Source organism: Apus apus, chromosome 5 (assembly GCF_020740795.1).
Source record: "Apus apus isolate bApuApu2 chromosome 5, bApuApu2.pri.cur, whole genome shotgun sequence".
Classification (NCBI taxonomy): Eukaryota; Metazoa; Chordata; class Aves; order Apodiformes; family Apodidae; genus Apus; species Apus apus.
This window is the reverse complement of record NC_067286.1, coordinates 4,236,831-4,252,279: the sequence shown is the minus strand read 5'-3', so window position 1 is coordinate 4,252,279 and position 15,449 is coordinate 4,236,831. Positions and strand designations below refer to the sequence as shown.

Here is a 15,449-nt window from a genome sequence, read left to right as displayed (position 1 = left end):
AAAAGAGAAACTCAAACCCTGCTCCATCCTGCCAAAAGAGAAACTCAAACCCTCCTCCATCCTGCTCTGTTGTTCCTGCAACAACATATGAGCATTTTCAGGTCACCCAAATGAAAGACTCAAGTGGCTAAGTAAAAACAGTCACAGTCAGATAAAGGCAATACCAAAATGGAATGAAAACACAGCAGGCATACATACAAATAAGAACATGCAGTACAGAGTGGAAAAAATAAGAAAGGCTGGTGTTGTGAAGGAACTGCTTCATGCACATAAAGGCACAAGGAGTTTTCTAAGCAGGAGAGCTGACTGTTGATTAATGACCACCACTGCCACCACCCATTAAAATACCTAAATGACATTCGCAAGAAATCTGGACAGGATTTTTTTAATATTTTATTTTGGTGCTCTAGTAAGAGCACAGTCAACACAGAACCTGCAGCTGCTGGCATTTTCAAGTCAGGAAAGCACCAGGACAAGTACTGTCAGTGAAGTCATACTTACAAAGTTAAATGTTTCTTAATTGCCATCTGCTGTCAAAGCACAAAAGGAAGTCATTAAAGAGACTTTATTTCTCTCTTGCTCAGATAAACAGCAATGAGGCATAAAACCTGAAAAAAATTGAAGGAGAGCTACCTAACATTCTAATATCTCTACCACACACAAAGTATTTGTATAAATATATTTTTACATGGCTGATCATAGAAGCTTAAGATCCTGAGAGCACAGCAAACTTCTGTTGCAGAAAGAACGTCATGTCCTGCAGTCACTCTTCATAATCTCAGAGAGCCACAAAGCTCATCGGTTATTCCACAATGTGGTGGGGGTTTTAATAAAAAGACAAACCCCAGTAAACAACAGCCAACTAAATCCCAACAGCAGAAATGGGCTGGATCAGCCCACTACATAACTACCTAAAAGATTTTAAAAACACAAGGCAGTGTAAACCAACGCTCGCTCATTATTCTTTTGAAGATGCACAAATTCACATCAAGAACTTGACTACACACACACTTCACCACGTTCACAGCTCAGATGATGTACTTGTCTTTTCTCTACCAGGGTACCATTCATGTGCAAATAGGTTTCTCAATAGCAAACATCATCTTTTCTTTCCACCTCCTACCACACTCTGGAGGAAATACCTCTTCAAAAGCAATGACATAAAGGCCATTCACTCCTGGAAATAAATGCACCTGCCCTGTTCTGAACTGCAAATTGTGGAATGGAAGACAAATGAGGAGAAAAACATAAGCTTAGGCATGAAATCATCAACCTGTGGGAAAATAATTAGTAAAGCTAGAGAATTTTTTTTTTTCATATATCTATGTCAACTTGGCCTTGAAATGCCACTGCACAAGTTTTTAATCCACTATAAACCAACTGGTAAAAAAAAAGCAGGAAATTAACAGAAACTAGCATACAAGAGGCAAGAAAATGAACTGATCTCCAACAGCTCTGTATTTTTGTAGGTACTTCCCAGTATTTTGCAAGGAAGAAAACATAGGAACAGAACAAGATAGGATTCCTGAAAGGATTGCAGGATATGGGACCACCTGAATAAATGTATCATCAGTAATCAAGTGTGAACTTTCAATGTTGCCATGAGATCCATGCCAAAAGCCCAAGGGAGACCACCAACTATTACAACTAGTTCTGCTTCTGCCTCACACCTGCATGAAGCCTGTGTGTCAACCTGTGCTGTAGTCAGCCCCCTGCTACCCTCCTCAAGACCTTTTCCAACTGAGAGAGATGTGAGGCAGTAATCTGTCAACTTGTGAGCCCCAAGTGGCAGTTTCTTGGTTTATTTGTTATTTCTCAACACGGACTTGTTTTATTTTTATGTTTTTTAACTGGCGTGATCACAAGTAACATGCATTTGGACAGATTAAATTCTCAGAAAGCAGGTATTAAGGCTCACTGTTTATGGAACAGCAATACAATATGACCTTGGCTGAAATTTTCACACTGCTAGAATTTCCATGTCTGCTAAGCGTGTAAGCTACTGCAGACTTCTTTTATACAATTATAGAATTCTAATGCTTTTTATAAGCTCTGTCCACAGTCGCTCATTCAAATCCCAATGCAGAAGAGGAAAAAAATGTTGCTAAATTCAGATTCATTTTATGCACATCGAAAAAAGTTAGGATATTTTAAAATCATGCCATGTGCTTGACAGCATGTTAGTCCACAACCAACTCAAGACGTTTTACAACACTGACAACTTTTGCAACCCCTATGTACCTCACACACCAATATTGTTCTGAGAGGATAAAGCCTGACTCAGTAATGTTTAATGCTCTCTTTTTTTCTTCCCCTTCTTTTAGTAACAACCATAGCGAATATTTAACCGTGCATTTGACAGCTCATTTCATTTCCAGATCAGGAGAAAAAGGTGCCTAAAAGTACACTGTAAGTTGGAAGTAGCTGCCATGGATTTAATGACCAACGAAAATGGACAAGTCATTATCAATATGAAAACATCTAAGATACCTGAAGCAGAAAAAGCTAAGTATTTCTAAAAGGTGAGTTGGTTTAATCCACCATCTGCATTAAAACCCAAATTCGTCTTTTCACTACTTTTTGCACTGAATTCTAGAAACCTTCCATTTTTTCATGTTTAAACATAAATAAAGCAGAGTTATCATTCTGACTTGACAAATTCCATCATCCCTGGACAAGTGCCAGATAAAGCCCCACAGCCCCTCCCAAGGAGCAGCACCAGCACTTATGGCAGATGCTCTTAGAGCTACTGAACAGATGTCCCAGGGCAAGGCAGCAGGCACAGATGGCATCCCTGCAAATATGTGCAAACTTGGGGTTGCCATCTAGTCAAAACACTTGTGCATCTGCTTAACATTGTGTGGGAGAAGGTCACAAAACCACAGGAAGGATGGAAGCACCATTCACCTTCCACAAGCAGCAGAAACACCACTGTATCAGGTCTCTCAACTGCTGGAAAATGATAAAAATGGCTTCAGACAAGACTGTGCTGTAGCACCCTTGCAGAAACATTTCTTGTATTTAGTGATAAACCGCCAACTTTTTACAAGGACATGTAGCAATAGGACAAGGGGCAATGGCTTTAAACTGGAAGAGGGGTGGCGAGACACTGGAACAGGCTACCCTGAGAAGCTGTAGATCACCCCTCCCTGGAAGTGTTCAAGGCCAGGCCGTTCAGGGCTTGGAGCAACCTGGCCTAGTGGGAGCTGTCCCCACCCATGCAATGTGGTTGGAACCAGATGATCTTTAAGGTCCTTTCCAACCCAAACCATTCTGTGGTTCTGTCAAATCTGCACCCATTACCACACAGATTTCAGGATTGTTAATCTACAGAGATTCTGCCATGAATCACAGATCATGATGCTTTTGGCCTTTCACTGTTCCTTACCAGTGGTTGACTCTCTGTGCACAGTGGTACACACAGCACGTTGTTATTTTCATTGTGTTGCCAACTGGCTCAGCTCAGACAGCAACATAAAAGAAACAGAGATCTTGTTTCAATGCTCCCCAGTGGAAAGCAAGTCAAGGCAAGAGGAGGGAGAGGGCACACTATGCTGCAGACAAGCTGACAGTATGCCCGAGACCATTGCCATTGTCAAGGAAGCCATGCAGAGCAAACCCAGTGCCTCTGAAACAAGAGAGGCATCTCACTGCAAACAGAAGTAAACACCCATCTTGCAGTTGTCACCACAGTTCTGTGAGGATGCAAAGCTAGAACAAGTTACAACTGTCAAGGCAGTTCTTGTACCCTAGTTACTATGAAGTGACAGAGTAAGAAGCATGCTCTGAAGCATTACGCACTGTCAAAGACTGGATTTTGAAGCAATGCTCTTAACACACTCCAGTGTACTGATCTAGTCCTCTTGCAAACCACACAAAGCTACTTTTTACAGTTAGTTTAAATACGGAGAGATTGAGAGGCTGCACAGCAAAACCATACATGGCAGATCTTCACTTACGTGGCATTAAAGACTTACTACTGGGGCAGAGATTACATACTGATATCATCAAAGCTTACGAGCAAAATCAGACTGACATCAGGTAGCACAAAAGGTGTTGTGAATAGAAGGATCATCGTTGACAATGAAGGTATCTTGCTGAAAAGTCAGATTAAATTTCTACAAAAGAAAATGCAAAAACTGAATCCCACGTTGCACAGACAAAGCTAACATCACCTACTGTATTCCAAAAGTATGCCTCTCCTACAAGGAAATCCAAAATAAGCCCACATAATACTAAATTCTTTCAAACCTCTCAAGGAAAAGGACATCAACTTCACTGTACTGCTGGCTACACAAACAGGATTCTTTCAAACATTTGTATCATTTAAAACAGAAGGAAATTAATCCAGTTAATTACACAATTTTATTTTCCATTCAGACCACTCTGAGGACAACAGGAATCACATTGTATCAACTAGCTTGAAACTTTTAGCAATACAATCCCCCACACTGACATTTTGTATAATAAACATTTTGTCTCTTGTTCTAGAGATCTTCTTACATGGCAGCTGGACACGCAAGTTACAAGGCATTAAGCATTTAGGACGCTCAATATATGCATTTGTGTACGTGCAACTAGGCAAAGGTCATCCCAATACAAATTTAATTTCTTCTTTGATTATATATAAAAAAGATAACCCAAACATCTGCCTGTCAGCTAAAAGACAGCTGGAGTCAGATCTGGTACAAAGCAGCTATTTGTTTTCACGGCATGTGTTGTGAGGATTGACCTTAAGCATTTTTGCTTCCATTTCATACGTCTAAAAATCTATCTTGACTGTTTCTGCTACCTGCCTCCTGTTTCAAAAAGACATATTTTCTCCTCTATTCATAGTAAACCAGGCAGGTAGTACCACATTGCACCTAAAAATAGTATAGCATCTTAGCAGGCTTCAGAGCTAGCACAGGCAGGACAGAAAAGTCTCTAATCTTAGAAGTCAGGTGAAGTCACAGCTCCTTAGCTGCTACATCTTGAAAACAAAATAACATCAAAACCAACCCTGTCCTCATACACTTATAGTAACAACCACCTATTGAGACATGTCTGCTACAAGTAGGTATCTGCAAGAATTGATCAAATAATAGGACAAATATTATTTTATTCCCTCACAAAAAGTAGAGGCTGATCTCCCAGTAAGGGATGCAGTCTAGTGTAACCACTCCTGAAAGAGACAGCCTCGCTCTCCTGCCTGCTCACTCCTACCTCATCCTTTGCATCAGATTTAGGCACTCAGTTGAAATAAGACACATCAACCCAATGAACTAGTCTGACAGACAAGTGACTTGACAAAAGAAAAGAGTAACTTCTTTACATATCACCACTTCGAAAAACCAAGTCACCTTGTACTCACACTGTCACTGTAACTCGAGCAAGGAACTCAATCCAGAGTTACACTCTGAAGTAGTCCTTGAAGGGCTCACCAGCCAGAAACCTTGGCCCAACTTTAGCTTCCTCCATGCACCAGTGGTCCATTTGCAGCATTTGTATCTGGGGACTTTCTGAATTGGGGCTGCCAATTTTTCAAGGCTAACCTGGGACTCTGGGCTGGCGTTAGCTCAGGAACCCTTGTGAGTATGCAGAAGCCTGGAGCTCCCTAAGGAGAGGGCACCAAGCAGAGCTGTAACCAAATCAGAGTACAGCTCTGGTCCCTCCCTCCTTCGTGCTCATCACTGCAGCAAGAACTCAGCTCAGAGGAACCCCAAATCCATACCCTTTTAAACTAATGAGGTCTGCCACCTGAATCAAACTACAGTATTTGAAAACAAATTACCCTAATTGCTGTGTCCTTACAAGGGAGGTTCTTCCCTCTGATCTTGCTCTCAAATCCAGAAACTGCAGTGATTTCTTATGACAAATTCATATATTTCTGCTAGATTCCCAGAAAAAGAAAAAAATCTTTTCCTTTCCAGTCTCAAGGCCCAGCCACATGGCTGCTCTCTGTTGCTCTCTGTCTCTGTCAGCCCTGCAGGCCTCCTCCTTCACCTTCTCCCCTCCCTGCTGCCACATGAGCACTGCCAGCTTTCCACAGCCAGCAGTCACCAGGGCAGGCACTGTGACCCTCCTCCCTTCCAGAAGGCAGTACCAGGGCACAGAAACTACACAACCATTGCTGCTAAACTGCAGAGAAACAAACAAAAAAACAAACCCAGACACATCACCCAGCCTAATGTTCAACCAAGCAAATTACTGTCTATGAGTGACATGTGGTGGACATCTAACCCTGTGATGAACTAGAAGAGTTACATTCTTAATGAGCAGCCAGAATTCAGCAGACACAGTTTTCAGAAAGTTGCCTTCAGCATAAGGTTGAGACCTTTTGGTGCTTTGCTTGTGTCAGAGGGTCATAAAACAAGCAGACAGAGTAACTCAGCATGCTGGAGAAGACTCCTGGGGGACCCACACATCCTGCTCCTGGCTGACCACAATGTTTCTGCACTGTCCAAATTCAGTTTTAAAGAGTTTCAAACTGTCACCCATTCTACTCCAATTGCCAACAAGGTCCAATCAATGTGTTTCAACAGCTGGTTATCAGCAGCATGTTAATGCTTCAGAGAGACAACAATTGTCAGCCTGGTGAACATAAAACACCTGCTCTCAGCAGGGAGCTGCAAGATGGAAGGTAGCTCCTCCAGCAGTAACTCTTCTTTCACAACATTTAAATCACTGGAAGATGTATAGAATACAACAGTTCTTCCTCACTTTCCTCTTTTGCATACTTTAACACCAGCACAGAAGCAGGTGGGCCCAACTGCATTTGCAGCTGCGTCTCTAAAGAAGTTGGGGGGGAAAAAATGGACAAAAAAACCTGGGGAAAAAAAGCTCACCTGCTTGTTCCATTATGAGGAGAAAAAGAAAAAAAGAAAAAAAGAAAAACAAGAGAGGTGTGTAGATGCCTCACTATTTCACATCACCTCATTCAGAGGAATGGAATTTGGGCTGAATCTTTATATTCTTTGTACAGCCTTCCAGTTTAGCAATTCTACATGTAAATGTTAATGAAGATGTAGCCTTCACCCTAAAAGCAAAAGGTTAATAGATACATTTGCAGAGTTTTTGCTTCCCTTTTTGAATACTGGGCATCTCAGAATCCATTATACATATACACATCTTGCAGATAATAATGTAAAACGTAGCATGGAGTAAATGCAATTTTTCAGGTTTACAACAGGGCAAAAGTCATGTGCATACGTTTCTTTTCATTAATTAGGTTTCAGTGTTTAATTTAACTAGCTTGTTACCCTTTGGTGTTTTTAATCAAATGTATTATGGCCTGGTAGTCTTCCAGCTGTTATTTGTGAACATCCAGCATTTTGTAACTCATCAACAGTCTCAGAAGCTGTTCATAGTGTAATTGGGGGGAAATATTCAACGATGCACTCAAGTTCCATGCCTGTTTTCCCCCCCTCCCCACCCAAAACTGACTAGCTAGGAATCAAAATCTCTCACCATGAGCCTGACACATTTATCAGAACCCCCATGACTCTTTATATCAACACAGCTTGCTTTTATGTAGAGAAGGGCCAAATTCCCCACTCAATGAATCCATTTCACCACAGCATTACAATTAGCTTCCAAGTTTCCATATATCTGACATGCAAGAAATTTTCTTAAGTTCAGGTCCTAAACATAGGTTATAAGCATAAAAAGAAAAAAACCTCAGAAATTTAGAAAAAATATCTGTTTTTTGTGCTCCCTGTAAGATGAATGTTTCTAAGATTTTCTTATGTCTCATTCCCTAGTTCTAGCACGGCAGGATCTCCCATTTTGAAACACTCTTCAGAAAGAATGACAATGCATGGATAGAAAGTTAGTGCTAAGAAACATGAAGAAAACAGAGAAGACAAACATGGGACACACACAAACTCATAGGGAGGAATTAGCAACTCAGCATTTTACAAAACAGTTGGGTTTTCATCCTGCCTCTTTAATCACCAGTAAGAGTAACAAAAGCAACAATGACTTCTTGAGGAAGGCATGGGGGGAAAATGGGAACATCACATGAGACTCAAGGACCTTGAAAAATGTACATGAGTCCTTGAGGAGACTCCAATAAGGCTATTACCCTATTTCTTACGGGTAACTCATGGGTAATGATTCCTCAGTTTACTTGTTTAGATTTGCATAATCTGCATTACAGTGTCTGATCTCTCTGTTTTCCACAAAAATAAACTAACGGTTAAGAAGAAATTCTTTCTTTGGAGAGCAACTTGTTCCAGAACAAGTAAATACCCAACATGTTACTTTTAAAAAGTCAAAGGGAATTTTGCCTGATGAAACATTGGAAAACCTGACCCGGAGTTATTACCTCCCACATCCTGACCAGATCTTGGCTGGGTGGACAGCTGCTGTTCTATGTCTACTATACTGTAAAGATTGTGTTTCCTTTGATTTCCCTTCAGATTAATACCAGAACCTCAGGTGATGTGTAGTTGTGCTGCTCATCTGATTTGAGGTTGTTTAGATTGGTACACTAGCAGAAAATCATTCTGGAGTCAATACTCCCTGATACCTTAGACCTACCAAGCTTAGACACGAGTAGTGGTTCAGTGGTGACTACCTCCTAGCAATTAAAAGGTCATTATTGACATTGCAGGCATGAAGTGATTTGAAAATGTTATAAGCAGGCCAGTGAGGTTACCACTTGTCAAAAGAATACTTGCCACTCTTTGCCAGGTGCCTCACCCATTGTTTCCAAGCACTGAAACCCTTAGAATGCATTCAAACTAAACAAATGCTTTCCTTTCCCATGCACTGTAACCCATTATTTTTATAGATAAAGGATGAGTTTATGGCTTTCTTGGTTTTGTTTTTTTAGGAGGAGGGTACAAAATTTTCACATCAGCAAGTAAAGAAAATAATACAGCATTCAGTTGCTTTTAAATTGTGTCCCAGAATAGTGAGGAAATCAGAGTCAGCTCCTTCGGTGAGAGCCAGTATTCTGGGCACCTGAACATCCCTGACAGATTTCTCCAGATACTGCTCTTGGCCAGCAGAGAGAAGGAACCATCAAGATACTTCCAACCCAGAAAAAGTAAACAGCACAGAGACAACACTGACTCCACCTAAGTTATGTTCTTGGGCTTTGGACAATGCAAGGCCAGAGCAGGTAGGAAGCAGGCAGACAAAAGTTTGTGTATCAAATCACTGTTGAAATACAGATTGATTATGGGTGGGATTCTGGTGGTCTGCAAAGTCAAAAGCTGTGAGCAAAATAGCTCACAAAGATCTAAAAACAACTGGCCAGCAGCACTCTCCAATAAAGAAAATAGCTTCTGCATCCCCAAGTAACATGTTTGTCCATCCTGTATCACATTTTGTTACCCATAATTTAGGGGGGGGAAAAAAGCAATGATCTCCAGATTTACCACTCTATTCCAAATAACTATGTACACAGTCTACCAGAGCGTTCAGTTAGACTTAATCTGTGTTAATTAAGCTTTCCATTTTCCAAGCTGTATTTTAAAACATTTGGATCATGAAAACAAAGTCTTTATCATCATTAAGGGGATTCAACAAGATAAAATATTACCAAAGATGTATTCATCATCTTTGTAGTATAAATCCTGCCCATCAAGTGATGATATAAATTAACAGCAAATCTCCAATTGTTATGAAATATCTATTTAGTACAGCAAAACAGCATATCTGAATTACTAACTTCAAGGAAAGTTGTATTCATCTTTTTCTAGCATTTTTTTAAATCATGAATACTTAAGACCCATTTACCTACTTATTTCCAAAATATCCTCTATATCTTGATTTTTAAGTTCCATGCCCTCAGTGGAAAATAAAATCCTGCCAAAACATGCTAGAGAAATAAAATAAAACCAAACGTTCTATGTATTACTACCTTGTAAGTTTTCATTATTGCCTTGTGCTGATCATCTCCACTACACACATCATGGAAAATTGCCTGTTGAACTAGTTAGGCTGTTATGCTGGCCTATGGAACTTTATATACATATGTGTGTGTGTGTGTGCACATGTGTGAATACACACACAGACCCATTTTGTTACATGGAATCAAACCTGTTTGTCAACTATTAAATCTGTGTACAACAAAAAGACGCCTCCAGTAAAGAATCACAGAATGGTTTGAGTTGGAAGGGACCTTAAAGATCATTGAGTTCCAACTCCCCTGCATGGGCAGGGACACCTCCCACTAGACCAGGTTGCTCTAAGCCCCATCCAACCTGTCTTTGAACACTTCCAGGGATGGAGCTTCCACAGCTTCTCTGGGCAACCTGTTCCAGTGTCTCACCACCCTCACACTAAAGAATTTCCTCCTCCTAAATCTCTCCTCTTTCCATTTAAAACCATGACCCCTTGTCCTCTCACTACAAGCTTGGAGAAAGTCCCACCTGAGCTTTCCTGTAGCCCTTCAGGTACTGGAAGGCCACTATTAGGTCCCCTGGATCCTTCTCTTCTTCAGGCTGAACAACCCCAACTCCCTCAGCCTGTCCTCCAAAGAGAGGTTGTCCAGCCCTCGGATCATTTTCGTGGCCCTCCTCTGGACACGTTCTAACAGGTCCATATCCTTCTTGTGCTGGGGGCTCCAGAGCTGGATGCAGTACTCCAGGTGAGGTCTCACCAGGGCAGAGTAGAAGGGCATAATCACCTCTTTCCATCTGCTGGCCACACTTCTTTTGATACAGCCCAGACATGAACTCTAGTACCAACAGCTAACACAACTTTTTATTCAGGTGTGATTAATGTCCTACATGTTCTGAAGTCTCAATCTTTTAATGTTGCCATTTTTGGTATGCTGGCAAGCTAAAAGCCATTATGTCTTTAGCTGCAACATTTCCTATTTTGTGCATAAGGGAAGAGTTTTTGTTTTTTCCTGTCAAAAACTATATGGGTTAGGTAATAAATACACACTTAGAGTTGTTCCCATAGGTCTTAACCATGCTGAAACATAATGTTTCTTACTGTTCTCTTTCCATTGTGTATTTTCATAGACGCATGGAAAGTTGAAAAAAAACCAACAACTGGATGTCACCAGAACAGAACCATGATAATTACATAAAGCTTAGTAGGAGCAATAACTTTAGAAAGACTTCCAGTGTGTCAAGAGACTGCACCCATTTCAGTTCACATGCAAATTGAGTGATGTAAGCAGCTAGTGCAACATAAAAAATATCAAGCTGAAAATTCTGCTGTTAGATTGTTCATAATGTAACCAGAGTCCTCTTGAGTAACTCCCCAAATCTTTGCTCTCTGCTCTTCACCAAGTGTTAGAAAGTATTTTCTCCACTGCCACTTTTATTAATTTCTGTCATCACAGACAGAAGGGTTTGAAAGCACTATCCTTATCAAGGTCCAAGTAGCAACTTCAGAAACTAGACAAAGAATCAGGGCTTCTGCTTTAAATTATACATGAGTCCAGAACAGAGGGGTAACTGCAATAATCCACCTGACACTCAGAATGTAGCTGCAGTCATTAGCAACACTAGACATGTGTTTCAACTCTTAAATAGGACTACACAGACTGAAACTCCTCAGTTCCTTCACAGAATTAAAAAGGTTTAAGTGAGACTAGCATCCAGTCCTTCAACTACAGGTATTTTTTAAGAATGTCTATTAATTTGGAATGCTAGAGATAACCTCAGTGCCAAGAAGGACATCAACAGCACATTTGGTTTGATCAAGATAACTCCTGTATAGCACATCTCCCTACGAGCCTCTGTCTCTGCCAGTCAAGATACAGGAGTTAAGAAGCCAAATTCAGGAGAGGCCACATCTAAAAATCACGTATCTTGCACTGTATAATCACCACTGCCTGTCTCATCTGACCTTGGATTTTGCTGAGTGCATGCATGTGTTCCTAAATGTGACAGTGTTCCCCTCTCGATGGCTCTCATCAATGTTCTCTTCCTCAAATTAACAAAATAATAATAATAAAAAAAAAAAAACAACCCTTAACAAGCCAAACTGATCCTGTTAAACACGACTTCAGAGTGCTACAGTGGCCTGGAAAAGCTCAGAGGAAATAAAAAGTAACAACAAAAGGAATGATGGAGCGACAGAAGGAAAATGGGAAGTTGAAGGGAGGGATCCTTGTGTCATGTTAAACACTATTCATATATTGAGACCATGGAAAATGAAAGAAGGAATACAGAAAAAGAGACCAGTAAGAAAGTAGAGGTGACAGAAAAGTATGGAGACACAATAAGGAGGTAGCAAAGTCCTCCCCTGAGCTATCCTTGTCCAGACATCTCTGCTGTTGCACTGGCAAAAAGCCATCACTGGAATTTGGTCATAATAAAGCCACTGCCTTCTCCTTCATACACCTTTCTCAACAAAAAGGTAGGAAACTGGGCTAACAGTTGTATATCATGTATATGATTATCAAAATTAAATACCAATAGCGTGTTTTTTTTTTCCTAAAATGAATGTTGCAGAATGACTGGTATTAGATGTGACTTTAAACAGGAGCAACCAAAGAACATCCCATTGCTGGTATTAAAACAAAGTTAGACTAGCTACACAAGTCCTTCAAGCCCTAAGAAATAATGAAAAAAGCATAGAAAGTTACAGACAGGAGACTATTTGACTGCAACACACACTTTGAAACATCAAAACATCATTGGAAATGTATTATGGGCCATAACACAAGGTACTTTTTTTTTAATAAACAAACGTCTGCCACTGTAATAGCTAATGAAAGATACAGCTTTTTTTTCCTCCTACAACAAAACAGGGGGAAAAAAAAGAATGAAAACAAACTAAGAATATACTGTATTTATACCAGGAAGAAACCAAACACATCCCCATATGAAAGTGCAAGTTGTTTAATTGCTTAATAGTTTAACTGCTGAATCTCAAAAAAGAAAACATACTGCAGCAGTAAACACGTAGGTTTAATTTTTATGAAACTCCAAATTGCACCCAGTAAACTAGTGAGGGAAACTGCATTGCAAGCTTTGTAACTTCTGACACAAGTTGTGTCTATACCAAATTGGGTTTGGTCTTTCCATTTAAGTTAAGTCCTTTTCCAGACCAGGATACATAAAACACTGCATTCCTCCTATAACAAAAAAACAACCAGCAAAAAGTAGCAAATTGCAAACTATGAAGAAAGGCTTTCACTTACATGTCAGATTTTACATCTCCCATTTCAGCACATTGTCAAAATGGACCAGTGAGTGCTCAGTATCTTTCATGTTGCTACTGCTACAGAAGAGAAACAATTTCCTCTTACCTGTGCTCTAACTCTCGGATGGACAGTATCACTCCAGAAGTTGATGCCTTCTGTTGCAGAGTGGCCAGAAATGTGAACTCACTTTTATTTCGGAAGAGCTGAATTAACTTCTCACTCACATGGGGTGCTGCATGGATTTCTCTTTCTACATCTGAGAATTTTATTTAAAAAAACAAAAAAAGAAAATAAAAAAAAAATTAAAAAAAAGAGGGAATAACAATCCAGTAAAAATGCTAAGTCAGAAAGATTCACATTACATTTTTCATTTTCCCATCAGTATTTTTCATTTTTGAGAGTCATCTACCATGCTCCACCTGTTCAATGGAAAAACCCAAATGCCATCTCTACCAGCATGCCCACTTGTCACTTTGACAAGTTCACAACTGGTCAGCTGCTGACCTTCTGACAGAATTTTGAAGGGGATGCTGAGCCATTTGTGTCTGCTGTGAGCAGATTAAGTTGCTGTAAATAAGGTGTGCTGCAGTCAGATAAACAGGCTCCTAAATCCTGAGGAATCCCAGGCACTGCCTCTCTCAACACAACTCCAATTTCAGTTTTTTCCCCTGACTCCACTACCACCTCTCCATCACACATCAGAGGAAACCTGTCCTTGCTCTGTGTAAGGCAGGGATGTATTTTTGCTACCAATGCTCTACAGTTGCGCTCCTGCCCGAGCAATAAATCCAAGGCACACTTGCAATGCGCTAGTGTTTCAGGGATTTCTCAGTTTAAACAAGCAAAGCGTGACAGCTCACACAGTTTTTTTTAATGACAGCCTGACCAGGCAGATCCAGAAACATTTCAGTCTCACTAATCCTGCTGATGTCCAAGGAGCAGCACGCCTTCTCATATTTGATTTTCCAAGAGTCAAATGCACCATCTCCCACCACATCCACTTTTAGCTAATCCTTTCATTCACAATGTATCATCACCCTGAAAGATGATTAATGACAAAAGGGAGAAACTATGGCATTTCACCTTCTCACCCCTTGCCATGTCTCTCATGCTGGGCCTTTGTCACACGTTTGCAAGACCAGTGCCAGTTGTGGTCCCCCTGGATGTCACAACCAATTAGAAGCCCAGTGTGCTTCCTTTCACAAGGTTTACTTTGAAGCCAGAAATGCTGGCACCAATTCTCAACTATAGAGAACCATATAACACGATGGAATCCTGAGAATCCTGCCCAGCATGCATGCTGTAGAACACAAAGGAGTGATGAGATGTACAATTCAGAATTTCACTGCAGGGGAAAAAAACCACAACACAACACATTGTGTCATTAAACGAGGCTTTGCGGACCGAAAGAGGACAGACTGGGTTGAAAAACAACCTGAAACTCAGAAATGCAACTACTGTGTGAATGCCATGAACTGAAACTGAACTCCAAGGTAAAAGTGTTCAAGCATGTTTTGTAATTGAGCATCTCCATTTTTTTCCTGTGCAGCTTCAGGCCCTCCAAATGAGCCTACATACTCAGAATGCCTAATGCACTTGCACTCCAAAAAGCTCCCCTCTGAAATAAACTATAAATTAGAGATCAAAAATCACCAGTCATCACTTGAGAAAACCTTTACCAGAGGCTCAAATTCACCTGAGAAATAAATATAATGCCCATTTTACAAAACTGAACTATTTGTCTGCCCAACACTACTTCCATCATAGCAGAGGATAAAGCTTCAAAGTACAGAAATCATTTCAACTACCATCAGAAAGACGAATGGAGGAATAAACAATCCAGCACAGACAACCAGATTTTATCTTTATCTACAAGATTTCATCATCTTATTATTATCTTCACCCAGAAAGTGCTATTTCTGGTCATAAATATTATAGTTTCTTTCAAAAAGAAACTAATGCAGGAGACACAAAACTATGTGTTCCATACACCAGGAAGTTCCCCAACATCCAGTTTTCTATCTACACAGACAGACAATCCGACTGGTATCAACTTCCAAGGCACAGGTAAGACCCTGAGATAAAATGTCCAAGAGCTGACAGATGAAGACAAATATCCTTGATTTGAAGGTTTAGAACCTTAGTATCTTACATTTTTTATTTTTCTTAAAGGTGTCACCCTTGCCAGAAATAAAATACAACTTAGCAAAGCTTCCAAAAATTCTTCCCCATGAAGGCACGGGCAATGCTGTCAGTGCAACATACGCATTAAAACTTCAGTCAAGCCTTGTGAAATCCAACATTTTCTCATCATGGGGGTATGCAGACAAAAAGCCACATCCTGCCA

The 15,449-nt window shown here is 40.4% G+C and overlaps 1 protein-coding gene across 4 annotated transcripts in view; it reads right to left on the bottom strand.

The window, feature by feature from the left end:
• Positions 1–15,449, bottom strand: part of NELL1 (neural EGFL like 1) — a 287,360-nt gene that overhangs the window by 248,945 nt on the left and 22,966 nt on the right. For all 4 annotated transcript variants that reach the window (XM_051622053.1, XM_051622049.1, XM_051622050.1 and 1 more), the window contains exon 3: positions 13,208–13,358. In XM_051622053.1, the coding sequence (XP_051478013.1) occupies positions 13,208–13,358 (151 nt within the window). The remainder of the gene's footprint in view (positions 1–13,207; positions 13,359–15,449) is intronic.